This window comes from Theropithecus gelada, chromosome 12 (assembly GCF_003255815.1).
Source record: "Theropithecus gelada isolate Dixy chromosome 12, Tgel_1.0, whole genome shotgun sequence".
In the NCBI taxonomy this organism is placed as follows: domain Eukaryota; kingdom Metazoa; phylum Chordata; class Mammalia; order Primates; family Cercopithecidae; genus Theropithecus; species Theropithecus gelada.
The window spans coordinates 99,406,894-99,421,955 of NC_037680.1; the positions used below are offsets into that span (position 1 = coordinate 99,406,894).

Here is a 15,062-nt window from a genome sequence, read left to right on the forward strand (position 1 = left end):
ACTGACAGCGAGATGATTGTTTCCAGTTCTTTGTGTTGAGTTAAACGGGACTTATGTCTACTATGTATAAATGTGACATCCAAGCTATCAAACCACATGAGCTTTTCAAGGCTACATCTGGTTAAATTCTTAACAATTTGAGAATATTAATGTTGCACTAATGATGTGTGTGTGTGTCTCCTTCTCTGTGCCCCCTCAGCTCCCATACTGATGTCATTTATCACATTCTTCCTTCTCTGTGACTTAACATTTGTTCATATTTTGCTTAGCTAACCACCTACTCTTACTGACATGAATCAGAACCTCGTATGCGACATGGGGTGACTCAGGATAGGACAAAGGTCACTCTACTGTGGGTGCCGTTCATTACCTAGAGCCCACCTGACCTCATGCCTAAGCTAATGAAGTCAGAGACAGCAGTTTGCTGCCTCATTGAACTTCCTGTACATTTTCTGTTTTTGTTTGTTTGTTTGTTTGTTTGTTTTTTGAGATGGAGTCTTGCTCTGTCCCCCAGGCTGAAGTGCAATGGTGCAATCTGGTCTCACTGCAACCTCTGCCTCCCAGCTTCTAGAGGTTCTCCTGCCTCAGTCTCCCGAATAGCTGGGATTACAGGTGCCCGCCACCACGTCCGGCTACTTTTTGTATTTTTAGTAGAGATGGGGTTTCGCTATGTTGGTCAGGCTTGGGTCGAACTCCTGACCTCAGGTGATCCACCCGCCTCAGCCTCCCAAGTGTTGGGATTACAGGCGTGAGTCACTGCGCCCATCATTTCAACCCTTGGCATCAATAGCAGCATCCGACCAGCAGGTGGCGCAGTGAACGCAAGACCCAAAGCCTTGGGAATTTGTATTTTCTAAAAATCAGAGACAAGTGAGATGTTACATAAACACCTTTTAAAATATGTACAGAGGTTGCCAGATTTGTTTTTAATTAGTGTATTTGGAAAAACTCAAATGCATTCTCATTTGTAGAAAATTTATATAATACAGCTAGAGTGAAATTTCCCCATCCCTACTTCCTTACCAAAAAGGAACTTTTATGTTTCTCTCTCTTTCCAGACTTTTCCATGCACTAAAAACGTATAACACTTCTAGGAATATAAACATTTTTTTTCAAAAATGGATCATACTGTATTATTTTACAAATTATTTTTCCACTTAATACATCTTAGACATCTGTGTGTATTTGCCTGTGTATGTGTACACATATTTATATTATTTCATTGTTTAAAAATTTCTGCCTAGGATTCTATTAATGACTATTACACGGTTTATTTAACAGTTTTTCTATTGAGACATTAGTTGTTTTTCAGTTATCCACTATTAGAAACAATGGAATCCACGTCATTTATGTGTATTTCTCTAATATAGATACTTAGCTTGAAGATATGTATTTTTTAGTTGTTCAGAAAGACACTCAAAAGAGGTAGACTAGGCCGGGCCAGTGGCTTATGCTTGTAATTCCAGCTTGAGGTCAGGAGTTCAAGACCAGCCTGGCCAACATGGTAAAACCTCGTCTTTACTGAAAATACGAAAAAAAAAAAATTAGCTGGGCATGGTGGTGGGAGCCTGTAATCCTGGCTACTCAGTGGGAGGTTAAGGCAAGAGAATGGCTTGAACTCGGGAGGCGGAGGTGGCAGTGAGTCGCGATTACGCCACTACACTCCAGCCTGGGTGACAGAGTAAGATTCTGTCTCAAAAAAAAAAAAAAAAGAAAAAAGAAAAAAAAAAGAAGAAAAGAGTCAGACTAGAGGACTGCCATGTGATGTGAGGATTCACAGTCAGTAATAATCAGGGCACTGTGGTCTGGCTGTCAACTGTCCCAGAGGGAGGAAGCTGGTGACGTGGACACACAGCTATGTCCACTCACCTCCCAGCTGCAGTCAGCACAGTAGCTCATTTGACTCAAAGTCAAAACCACCAGGGTCCCGACAATCCAGTGTCTGCTGAGGAGGAAAGTTCTTTATTTGTTATCAGATGGAGTGGTGTGAGCACTGCAGGCAGCCAGTGAAATGAAACAAGGATTGGAGTGAGCAGGCTGGAGGGATTCTGATTGGCAGTTGTGTTCACAGCTGTGCAGTAGGGGAGGCGGTCTGTGGTGGAGTGGTTTTAGTTCCTCACGTATGATGTATTCCCTGTTTTTGCAGTTGGCCGCCCGATCCCTGTTCGTCAGATTCTGCACCCGACCGAGGAGCAGATTGAGGAGTTACATCAGACCTATATGGAGGAACTTACGAAATTATTTGAGGAGCACAAAGGAAAGTATGGCATTCCAGAGCATGAGACTCTTGTTTTAAAATGACTTGACTGTAAATAAATAAATAAATAAAAATAAATGACTTGACTGTAATAAGGACAAGAGACCATCTCATTGTGATAAACTTTTAAAGAAGTTTATTAAATAAACTTTTAATAAACTTTTAAAGAAGTTTATTACTTTTCTTTTGCCTGTGATATCAAATTTGCAACAGAAAAATATTATTTATGGTGATGAATGTTGATGTGTCTGTGGTAAATAAAAACACAGTAGATGATTGTAGGGTAAGGTTGGAGATGACTATAAGACATCTAATAATTTTGCTTGCTTATGAAGGCGAAATCATTTTACAGGTTATGAACAGATTTAGAATTATTCATGTGCTCTGAAAAACAAAAGAAAGCTTCAAAAAATAATTACACTCGGCCTGGCACAGTGGCTCACGCCTGTAATCTCAGCATTTTGGGAGGCTGAGGCAGGTAGATCACTTGAGATCAGAAGTTTGAGACCAACCTGGCCAACGTGGTAAAACCCCATCTCTACTAAAAATACAAAAATTAGCTGGGCGTTGTGGTGGGCACCTGTAATTCCAGCTAACAGGGAGGCTGAGGCAGGAGAATCGCTTGAATCTGGGAGGCAGAGGTTGCAGTGAGCCGAGATCGTGCCACTGCACTCCAGCCTGGGAGACAGAATGAGACTCTGTCTCAAAAAAAATAAAATAAATAAAATAATAATAATAATAATAATTAGACCCTTTTACTAAACATCACAATAACTTAAGGTGGTGTTTTCACAAAGTGTGACAACTGTCGTTCAGCACAGCCAGCGCATTTGGGAGACAGTATGTAAAGTAGTTTGCCATATACAGCTAGAGGAAATATTTTTTTCTGCTTGAACAGGACATTTGTTAGTGAATAAAGATACTTTTAATGCTTAGACAGTTTGAGCCTTTGGTCATGTCAACAACGTATTTTTATACAATAGTGCAGGATTTTTATGCCATTTTCAAAATGGGATGAATCTGTCTTACGAAAACTCATGCGGGCAGGAGCATGGCTCCTCATTTCTATTCATGCTTAGAATCATGCTCCTTTGCTGTAGAGAAGGAAATCTATCTGGAAAATATGCTTTTGCACATAGTTCAGGACTAGAAATTCTGGAAATTCCAAAAAGTTTTCATGCTAATAGAAATGGTTTTAATTTTATTCCTGAATGGCCTTTTCATTATAAAATAATCTCTAAAAGAAAGTGCTGGCCAGGCGCGGTGGCTCACGCCTGTAATCCCAGCACTTTGGGAGGCCGAGGTGGGTGGATCACCTGAGGTCAGGAGTTCGAAACCAGCCTGACCAACATGAGGAAACCCCCTCTCTACTTAAAATACAAAAATTAACCAGGTGTGGTGGCAGGTGCCTGTAGTCACAGCTACTCAGGAGGCCGAGACAGGAGAATTGCTTAAACCTGGGAGGTGGAGGTTGCAGTGAGCGGAGATTGCAGCACTGCACTCCAGCCTGGGCGACAGGGTGAGAATCTATCTCAAAAAAAGAAAGAGAGAGAGAGAGAGAGAGAGGGAGGAAGGAAGGAAGGAAGGAAGGAAGGAAGGAAGGAAGGAAGGAAGGAAGGAAGGAAGGAAGGAAGGAAGGAAAGGAGGGAGGGAGGGAGGGAGGGAGGGACGGAGGAAGGAAGGAAGGAAGGAAGGGAGGAAGGAGAGAGCGAGCGAGCCCTCCCTGGTGAGATATGACCAGTTCCCAGTTCACTGGGCTTAGGACTCTTCCCTAACCCAGCATGAGTAGGGACCTTGTCCTTCCTGCTTCCTGACATCCCCTCAGTGCCCAGGTCAGCTTATGGTGCTTAGTAGGCACAAAATAAGTACTTGTTTGATGAATGTATTTATAGCTGAACATACAAACAAACTTTGCCATAGGCAGAGAATTTTTAAAACTGTACCGTGGGATAAGACCTGTTTTAAGATAAGACCCACTTGCAGAAGGAGAATATTTGCTGTGTCTGATTGTTCTGAACCGGTCATCAACAGTACCATAAGCTGATTCACAGGGAGCAAGTCAGAAAGAGGTTTCTGATAATTACTCAGTAAGTGTTAAATAACTAGTCAGTCAACAAGAAGAATGTCTAGTTTCCAAGCCATGTCCACTGCTAGATGTTTGTTTCTGTGCTTCCTCTTCTCTAGGTGTTCGAAGGCAACTTCAGGGAGCTACCTCCCAACTTATTGGTAATATGTCTTCAGCCTTCCAGTTTTTAAATATTCAGCTCTGGGCTAGAGCCTGGATTGGGGTTTAGTCACAGCAAAACACAATCATGCTGGGTAATGCCTTAGGAAGGAGAGCATGTCACCCACAAAAAAAAACCCTGAAACTTCTCAATTGTTCTACATGAAGTTTTTTGGGCCAGAATCCCTTTGACTTCACCCTAGTTGAGCAATCCAGGGGTCCACTGACCTGTGGGCTTGAAATTAGTTCAATTTTGGTCAAAGCAGGATCTTTAACTAATTTTGTTTAAGCTCATGAGTTGTATCCCCTGGGAGAAGTTTATTAAAAGTCCATGTCACATCATCTTTGGCGATTTCACAGAGGTATGAGTTTTAATCTCACACCTAGTAGTGAGGAGGCCAAGCTGACCACCCAACATCCACTGGGTTATCTAGCAGGCAGTTAAAGCCCATGCTGGTAAATCAGAGGCATTAAAAAGTGAAAAAAGTTTGCTCGCATGAAATTATCTAGAATTTTGCCATTAAAAAGTCTAGACAAAGCAACTTTAATTTTGGCATACTTAAAATGTATTTTTCAGTACACATGGCAGGGGGTGTGTAGGATGGGGTTATCTCTTCACATATTACAATCTCTAGAGGTCTTAATTTGGCCATGCCAGAAGTGTTTTTATGTATTCAAAGCATACCTGTAAGTTTCATATAGTCCTGTAGATTGCTAATGAATTTTTTCACATGAATTTTTGCTATCAGACAAATGTTGGCCATATTCACTAGTATGGCTTGATGGAGATATCTTCCACTGTAAAGGTTCCCATCAACTAGGTAATGGCACATAAATTTTAAACAGCGGCCGGGTGCGGTGGCTCATGCCTATAATCCTGGCACTTTGGGAGGCTGAGGTGGGTGGATCACCTGAGGTCAGGAGTTCGAGACCAGCCTGGCCAACATGGTGAAACTCCGTCTCTACTGAAAATACAAAAATTAGCCAGGCGTGGTGGCACGTGCCTGTAATCCCAGCTATTTGGGAGGCTGAGGCTGGAGAATCGCTTGAACCCAGGAGGCAGAGGTTGCAGTGAAGCGAGATTGTGCCATTACACTCCAGCCTGGGCGACAAGAGCAAAATTTCATCTCAAAAAAAAAAAAAAAAAAAATTTTTTTTTTTTTTAAACAGCAAAGCAAAACAATGATAACAGAAATAACCCTAGGACACTGTAAGAGAAGCATTTCCTTGGGAAAATGCGCATGTATGCTGTTTGATTTGGACATTTTTCCCTGTGTTTCCATTGCACCCTGGGTGCAGCCTGAGTCATTGCTTTTGTCTTGCAGCTAGAAGCATATGAAATTGTTGATGACCAGCTAAGTCTGTTATGCTCCTGATGAAGGTTGCAGCTTCAGTGCTTATGAAGGCCAGCCAAGTTTGACCTTTTCAAAGGGGAACAGTAAGGGATGCTAGATGTTTGGCTGCAAATCCCTTGCAGCTACTATGAAAACATCAACATGTGTATACTTTAGGGATGATGGGTGAAACTTTATCATATGCATAGGATTAAAAGTGAAATCCCTGCTTTCGGCAGAATGTATGTTTCTATCATGGGAAACATGGAGGTGGAATCTGGTTATAATGTCCACACATCTGTAACTTTACATCTCTTTCAAACTACCTCACTGATGCAGGCTACTAAAGTTTGTGATAAATATGAAAACAGTTTTGGGGTGCATTACCTCATATTCTTTTCCTCTGACAAGAGATGCCATTGACAAAATTTGTTGATTGATTGCTTTTTCCAGTAGCCCAGGATGGCTAGTTCTCATATTTGTGTTTTTTAACCTAAGTGGCCAAATGTCTATTTGTAGGGCTGGAGGAGTTACTTCAAGTAGAATTTGTATATCTTTGTAAGGGAGAAAAACAGGGCAACTTCTAAAATAACTACCCAGTTGCTCTAGTTTCTCTAGGATAGCAAACAGAGAAGCAGTTATTTATATTTAAAACAAAGGGATTTCTCTAATACCTTATATTTTTACTGTTATAGTCAATCCTTCCCAAACACCTCTAGCTTAGTGCCTTACTATCTTATATCAAAAGGAGAAAGTTGATCTCAGTCCATGTTAATGTATAGGATGATGAGTTCTTCAGTAGCAGAATCCATGTCTTGTTTGCATTTCAATCCTGACCCGCACAGAGGAGGTCTTTAGTAGTCTCTTGGGGAATGTTTGTAGCACTAACCTAGAAATCTGGTGGACTGTGTCAAAGAAGCCAAGTTTTAGCACTAGAAGGGACTTCATCATCTGTCTAATTATTCCTTCTGCTGATGAAGAAGTTGAACCCCAGTGAAGTTTCATGCAGATTAAATGTGACTCCATGTTCCTATTACTCTGCCCTAGATTGAGCAGGAGGTACTGCTGGTCCATGATTGCCGATTAATAAACCTAAAAATCCTCGTGTAAAACAGAAGTGTCAAAAAAAAGTAGAGTGTGATTAAAAATCCACTTGAAGCAAGGGATTAAACAATGCAGAAGCAAGCTGTCTTATTGGCATTGAGAACATTTTTCTTTCTGGGGGCCAGTACACCACATTGTTGATTTTTCCCTTTTGTAAGAGCTATTTTGGTGCTGTGTCTTGGGCAAAGTCCAAGTTTTCAACAAGTTTAGCCTCTAGAGCCTTATGTGAATAAGGCAAGGTGTCATATGCCCATGACAACTGATGGACCCAGAAAAAAATCTTCCCCATCAGTCGTGTTGTGATCACGAGTGCAGGCCAGAGCCTGCAAATCCTATTACTCAGACAGAGGTGGAGGCCGGGCTTCTGTCACCTCACTGATGGTGCTAAGCCCAGACTCAATTCTGGCTCCAGCCTCATTCAGCTGAGTTATCTCAGCTGCTTTTTTTTTTTTTTTTTTTTTAAATAGCTCTTAGATTCTGGTTAAGAATCATTTTAGGCTCTCTTGAGAACAGACATGAACCTGATGTTCCTGGCATTCCCCATGGCTGCTTAATTCTCTCCTACTCCATTTCCAGACCAGCTTGGAGCCTTAGATCTGTCTGGTTGGATTCCAGACCCTGCAGTAGTGGGTATGCAGTGATGTGGGGACAATCAGAGAACGAGAATCTGGTTGCCCCACTCTTTTCTACTCTCCAGTCTTCTGTTTTAGATAGTCCTTCAGCCTCTGGTCTTGTGCTAGCTGACTATGTGACCTGGGCTCTGTTCTTTCCTAGGTAAATAGAGTTAGGAGTGAATGATCCTCCAGGTCATTTCTGCCTGTATCTTATGGTCTCTGCCTGACCTTTTATCTGTCAAGGCAATAACATCTCATTGGAGGTGTAGGTTTATCTGATAACTCTGCCTTTTCCTCTGCCTTTCTTACTCATTTCTGTTCCTCCAAGAAATGCAGTGAGCTGAAATGATTCTCACTTTCTTGGTGTATGTATGTGTGTATCAATATGTGCATATACACACACGCACACACATGTACACGTTTTATATATATATATATACACACACACACACACACATATATATATATACACAAATTATATAAATAAATAAATATATAAAACAAATTGCTACTGGAATTTCTCCAGGATCACAATAATATTTAGTCATGTGTTTCTGAGAAATAATTTAATTCCCTAAATAAAAATAGGTGGAATTTATCTAGGAAGTTTCCTCCTTTCTATCATTCAAAACTATGGAATAACACAGTTTACTAGTTAAAATCTTTATAGGAGACTGCGAAACTTGTATATTTTCTAGATGAGATTCTTTGTGGTGTGTTTTTTTAAAGCTTTCCATTTGCAAAAGTTTTGACCAATACATGTGTTTTTATGCCTGAGTGATAATGTATGAGTGTGGCTTTTAACCTGGATAGAATGTTTTTCATCTCCCACACTTCGTCAAGGCTGAATTAATTTAGACTTAAGGATGAATATCGGCGAGGAAACTGGTGTGAAATTGTGAGCATTGCAAATTGTCAGAGTGAGGAGTCAGTACTTTAAATTCTCTTGATGGAATATAAAATACAGCAGAAAGCAGGGGCGGGGTTAACTGACAACTGCAGGTGGACAGGAATGAAAGAACTGGGGATGGCGGGAGGAAACGAGTCGGCCCACTGCCGTGGTCTCATGTGGCTGGAGAAACAGAGAGGCTCCTCGGATTCAGAAATATTCAAAAATGAGTAGAAAGGATTGCAGATTACAAATCAAGTCAATCACTGCTAATGGGCAGGGGGTTTCTTCTGGGGTGATGAAAAATGTTCTAAAATTAATCATGGTCATGGTTGCACAATACTGCGAATATACTACCCCTCCTGAATTCTCCTTTTTAAGTGGGTAAATTTGATGGTATGTGAATTATATCCCAATAAAGCTGTGGTATAAAATCCAGTCAGTCAGACACTAGCCAAAACAATGGAAGAAGGTAAAAGTGAAATTCCTTTCTGTGTCAAGAATGAGGTTGTCTCCCTTTGGATGTCAGGGCTTTGTAGGATGAAGCTTCTACCTTGATTTTTGAGGCCTGTTCGTGTTCCTGGTGTTCATCATCAAAATCAGTGTTTTCAATACTCTTTTTAAAGTATTTTAGCCAGGCATGGCGGCTCACTCCTGTAATCCCAGCACCTTGGGAGGCCGAGGCAGGTGGATCACCTGAGGTCAGGAGTTCGAAACCAACCTGACCAACAAGGTGAAACCCCGTCTCTACTAAAAATACAAAAATTAGCCAGGCGTGGTGGCACGCACCTGTAATCCTAGCTACTTGGGAGACTAAGACAGGAGAATTGTTGGAACCCGCGAGGCAAAGGTTGCAGTGAGCTGAGATTGTGCCACTGCACTCCAGCCTGGGCAAAGGAGCATGACTCCGTCTCAAAAAAAAGAGAATTTTATTGGATAAAGACCATGCTGTTGTATTATGGTGTAAACTACTGCTTGACTTTAATTTTTCCCAGTATTTTATTAATACTGTAGCATAAAACTAAGTATGTATTATGTTAACATATAAAACAATAGTCAACATTTGCCAATGAATTACCTACAAGATGCCAGATACAGGGTTAAATATTTTATGTATTTTGTGACATTTAGCTCTTAAAATAGCCCTATGAGGTTGGTACTATTTTTATCCTATAGACTGGGGCTCTCCAAGGGGTTAAAAGCTGTGCTTGAAGCAACCCTGATGGCGAGCGGTGGGGCTTAGACACAGTAATGCCGGGTCCTCTGACCAGACCCCATGCCCTGGATGTAGGACCCGAGAACCTTGAGGGTATGTGATGCTTGCTGTGAGATTCTGGGTAAGTAACTGCACACCCTTTACCTATCAAAGAAGAGGATGAGGCCGGGCATGGTGGCTCACGCTTGTAATACCAGCACTTTGGGAGGCCGAGGCAAGTGGATCATGAGGTCAAGAGATTGAGACCATCCTGGACAACATGATGAAACCCCTCTCTACAAAAAAAAAAAAAAAAAAAAAAAAATTAGTGGGGCATGGTGGCGCATGCCTGTAGTCCCAGCTTCTTGGGAGGCTGAAGCAGAAGAATTGCTTGAACCCAGGAGGCGGAAGTTGCAGTGAGCTAAGATCCCACCACTGCACTCCAGACTGGGTGACAGAGTGAGACTCTGTCTCAAAAAAAAAAATAAAAAAAATTTAAAAAGGGGAGAGGATGAGACAGGAAGGCTAAGGTTCTTTTGGGGTCTATCTAAGCTGCCATTCTATTCGAAAGCCGTTTCTGAACAGCCCTCTTTTCCAAAATCCAATGGACACAGCAGCCATCCTCAGCACTGAAGACAACACGTGGGGACTCCTTATGCAACAGCAAAATAGTGTGTCCATCATTAAAGGGACAAAGCCAAAAAGTTTCACAAGTTAAGCATTTAGAAAGAACACCTGGCTGGGCGCAGTGGCTCACGCCTGTAATCCCAACATTGAGAGGCCGAGGCAGACCAGGCTGACCAATATGGTGAAACCCCTTCTCTACTAAAAATACAAAAATTAGCCAGGCATGGTAGCAGGCATCTGTAATCCCAGCTACTCGGGAGGCTGAGGCAGGAGAACCATTTGAACCTGGGAGGTGGAGCTTGCAGTGAGCTGAGATCACACCATTGCACTCCAGCCTGGGTGACAGAGGGAGACCCCGTCTCAACAAAATAAAAATTGAAATAAAAAAGATAATAAAAAGCACACCCGTTTGGTCAAAAGTCTTGATTTTTAGTAGCTATTGCTATGGTGCATAGAGCATTTGCTGGGGAAAGATTGCTTTTCAAAACTGTGTCTTTAAATTCATTTTCTTACATGTGCACACTAAGGGTGTGTTTTTCTAAGCACCTTGACACATGTTTCTTGTAAGATGATCGCTACATGTTCCAAATTTAAGAAGAATCTTCGCTGCCTTCTCTAGTTCTCCAACAACATCTTTAAAAATTCTAGATGTAAAGGAAATTTGATCTTTAATTTGACCTGGCATTGACATTTTATGTGCTGTGGAAATAAAGGAATGGTGTAATTTATCTTAGGTTCGTTGATGATATAAGAGCAGAATCATACAATTTATAATTTCAAATGGACTTAATTTAAAAATAACATTGGATCTATGAATATAGAATTTTCATTCATCTCAAAGAATTGTAACAAGATTTACAAAAGGGTTTATATATTATATATAGGGTTTAAACATGACATCTTTATATATTATATATGTTATATATAATATTGATATAGATGGAGATAGATGTGAATATAGGTATAGATTCATTACTATTATTGAAATAATACCCAAAGGACATTTTAAATCATTAATAAAAGCAAATGCGTTTCATTTAGCAACAAACTCTACCTTGAAAGATGAATTTGGACTGGGTGCGGTGGCTCATGCTTGTAATCCCAGCACTTTGGAAGGCTGAGGCAGGAGGATTGCTTGAGCTCAGAGGTTCAAGACCAGCCTGGGCAACATGGAGAAACCCTGTTTCTACAGAAAAATACAAAAATTAGCTGGGTATGGTGGTGCACACCTGTAGTCCCAGTTACTTGGGAAGCTGAGGTGGGAAGATGGCTTGAGCCTGGGAGGCGGAGGTTGCAGTGAGCAGAGATTACACCACTGCACTCCAGCCTGGGTGACAGAGCACGACCCTGTCTCAAAAAAAAAAAAAGAAGAATTTGATTTCTGTTTTGAATAAGATAGGGTCGGTTGAACTTAGTGCATTATTACATGGAAGCACTGGGGATGTGACCTAGGGATGTTCTACCACATTTCTATGGAGAGCAACACATTTTGCTGTTTCAAATCAGGACACAAGCACACCTGTGCCTTAAAGGCACTGAGAGCTCTGGAGGCAATGGGTAAACTTTCCAGTCAGGGAAGCCTTTGATGAGACATCAACCCACATACCTTCCCTTTTCTACCTCCTGTTATTTATTTTTTTCCTCTTCACAGTGTCCATCATCCAGGATAAAGAAAAATAAAAAGAAGAGAAGGGGGGAAAGGGGAAAGTTGAATTGCAAGAAGCACCGAGAACTTGTTTTTTTCTCAGAGGTAAGGTCAAGGACCAGGAAAGTAGGGAAGAGTTGAAAAGGAAGAGATGAAATGGTATTGAGGAGGAAAGACAGGAGATAAGGAGAGGAAGGTACCTAATCATTACACATTTCATATTAAACATTTTACATTTTCTATTAAAGGTCATTTCACATCCCATTGCATGGTGTGTCCTTGTCGTGGAGGATGTCCATTTCAGTCACAGATGGTAGGAACACATTCGGTGCTGCCTGAATGAAATGTTGTCTTGGAAATGGTATCCCTCTGAAGGAAGATATAGTCTCTTCTTAGCTCTTTCCTGGCAGTCTGAAGGAGTGGTTTCTGCTTTATAAGTTGTATTAGTCCATTCTCATGCTGCTAATAAAGACATATCAAAAGCTGGGTAATTTATAAAGGAAAGAGGTTTAATTGACTCATAGCTGCACATAGCTGGGAAAGCCTCATAATCATGGCAGAAGGTGAAGGGGAAGCAAGACATATCTTACATAGCAGCAGGCAAGAAAGCATGTGCAGGGGAACTCCCCTTTATAAGACCATCAGCTCTTGTGAGACTTATTCACTGTCGTGAGAACAGCACAGGAAAGACCCGTCCCGTGATTCAATTACCTCCCATTGGGTCCCTCCCAAGATGAGATTTGGGTGGGGACACAGCCAAGCCACATCATTCTGCCCCGGCCCCTCCCAAATCTCACATCCTCACATTTCCAAACTAATCCTGCCTTCCCAACAGTCCCTCAAAGTCTTAACTCATTCCGGCATTAACTCAAAAATCCACAATCCAAAGTCTCATCTGAGACAAGGCAAGTCCCTTTTGCCTATGAGCCTGCAAAATCAAAGGCAAATTGGTTACTTCCCATATACAATGGGATACAGGCATTGGGTAAATATACCCATTCCAAATGGAAGAAATTGGCCAAAACAAAGGGACTACAGGCCCCATGAAAGTCCAAAATCCAGCAGGGCAGTTGGCTGGATCTTACAACTCCGAAACGATCTCCTTTGACTCCATGTCTCACATTCAGGTCACACTGATGCAAGAAGTGGGTTCCCATGGTCTTGGGAAGCTCTGGCTCTGTGACTTTGCAGGGTATAGCCCCTGCTCCTGGCTGCTTTTAAGGGCTGGCATTGAGTGTCTGTGGCTTTTCCAGGTGCGTGGTACAAGGTGTTGGTGGATCTACCATTCCGGGGTCTGGAGGCTGGTGGCCCTCTTCTCACAGTTCCACTAGGCAATGCCCTAGTGAAGACTCTGAGTAGGGGCTCCCACCCCACATTTGCCTTCTGTACTGCTCTAACAGAGGTTCTCTATGACGGCTCTATGCCTGCAGCAAATTTGTGCCTAGACATTCAAGCATTTCCATACATCCTCTGAAATCTAGGTGGAGGTTCCTAAACCTGAATTCCTGACTTCTGTGTGTTCACAGGCCCAGCACCACATGGAAACCACCAAGGCCTGGGGCTTGCACCCTCTGAAGCAACGGCCTGAGCTATACATTGGCCCCTTTTAGCCATGGCTGGGACACAGGGCACCAAGTCCCAAGACTGCACAAGGCAGCAAGGCCCTGGGCCCAGTCCATGAAACCATTTTTTTCCTCCTAGGCCTCCAGGCCTGTCATGGGAGGGGCTGCCATGAAGACCTCTGACATGCCCTGGAGACATTTTCCTCATTGTCTTGGTGATTAACATTTGACTCCTAATTATTTATGCAAATGTCTGCAGCCAGTTTGAATTTCTCCTCAGAAAATGGTTTTTTTTTTTCTATCGCATTGTTAGGCTGCAAATTTTCTGAGCTTTTATGGCCTGCTTCCTCTTGAACACTTTGCTGCTTAGATTTCTTCCACCACATGCCCTAAATCATCTCTCTCAAGTTCAAAGTTCCACACACCTCTAGGGCAGGGGCAAAATGCTACCCTTCTCTTTGCATAGCAAGAGTGATCTTTATTCCAGTTCCCAAGTTCCTCATCTTTATTTGAGACCATCTCAGCCTGAACTTTATTGTCCATATCACTATCAGCATTTTGGTTAAAGCCATTCAACAAGTCTCTAGGAAGATCCAAATTTTCCCACATTTTTCTATCTTCTTCTGAGCCCTCCAAATTGTTCCAACTCCTGCCTGTTACCCAGTTCCAAATTCACTTCCACATTTTCAGGTATCTTTATAGCAGTGACCCATTATTTACTGTATTAGTCCATTTTCATACTTCTATGAAGAAATATCCAAGACTCGGTAATTTATAAAGAAAAATAGGTTTAATGGACTCACAGTTTCACATGGCTAGAGAGGCCTCACAATCATGGCAGAAGACAAAGGAGAAGCAAAGGCACAGCTTGCATGGTGGCAGGCAAGAGAGCGTGTGCAGGGGAACTGCCCTTTATAAAACCATCAGATCTCATGAGACTTATTCACTGTCATGAACAGCATGGGAAAAACCCACCCCATGATTCAATTACCTCCCACTGGGTCCCTCCCACAACACATGGGAATTATGGGAGCTACAGTTCAAGATGGGATTTGGGTGGGGACACAGCCAAACCATATCAGAAGTTCAAACTCTCCTAGCCCCATCAGGCTACTATCATAAAGATTTTTAGTATTTACCTGATTACTGTTATGAATCCACTACCTCTCACCTAGACAGCTAGATAGCTGAAAATGTTAGCTGAAATTATGAGAGACTTTTAAAGTCCATTTCCTCCCCCTCAAATACTATGGCAAGTTGACAGGTGATATTATAGCAACTAGTCCAAAGATCAAATAGTCAAGTGAAATCAGAATAGTAAAATTGTTTTGTTCAGATATGCATTGGCAAGGTGATCTTTAGAGCTATATATTTCCACTGTTATTGTTGAGAGTTCTATAAAACAAACCATCAGGATGACCTGACCGCAGTCACTGAGTTTAGATGTTTAGATGACAAAGTTTATGCAAAGCCGTGTGCCCAAATGGTTATTTGTGGTCAGAGAAAACACTCTTCATAAGGAACCATTGATAGTGAACTTTTTGATCTCGCTGAAGCCTTTATCACGTCCTTTTGACCTGCCTTTATTGCAGCGGTTATTTCCCTTTCCAC

At 41.8% G+C, this 15,062-nt stretch overlaps 1 protein-coding gene across 1 annotated transcript in view; it reads left to right on the forward strand.

Annotated features, from left to right (window-relative positions):
* Positions 1–2,339, forward strand: part of MOGAT1 (monoacylglycerol O-acyltransferase 1) — a 41,350-nt gene extending 39,011 nt beyond the window's left edge. The window contains exon 6 of the mRNA XM_025405433.1: positions 2,147–2,339. Coding sequence (XP_025261218.1) covers positions 2,147–2,301 — 155 coding nt within the window. The 3' untranslated portion in view covers positions 2,302–2,339. The remainder of the gene's footprint in view (positions 1–2,146) is intronic.
* The last annotated feature ends 12,723 nt before the right edge of the window (positions 2,340–15,062 follow it).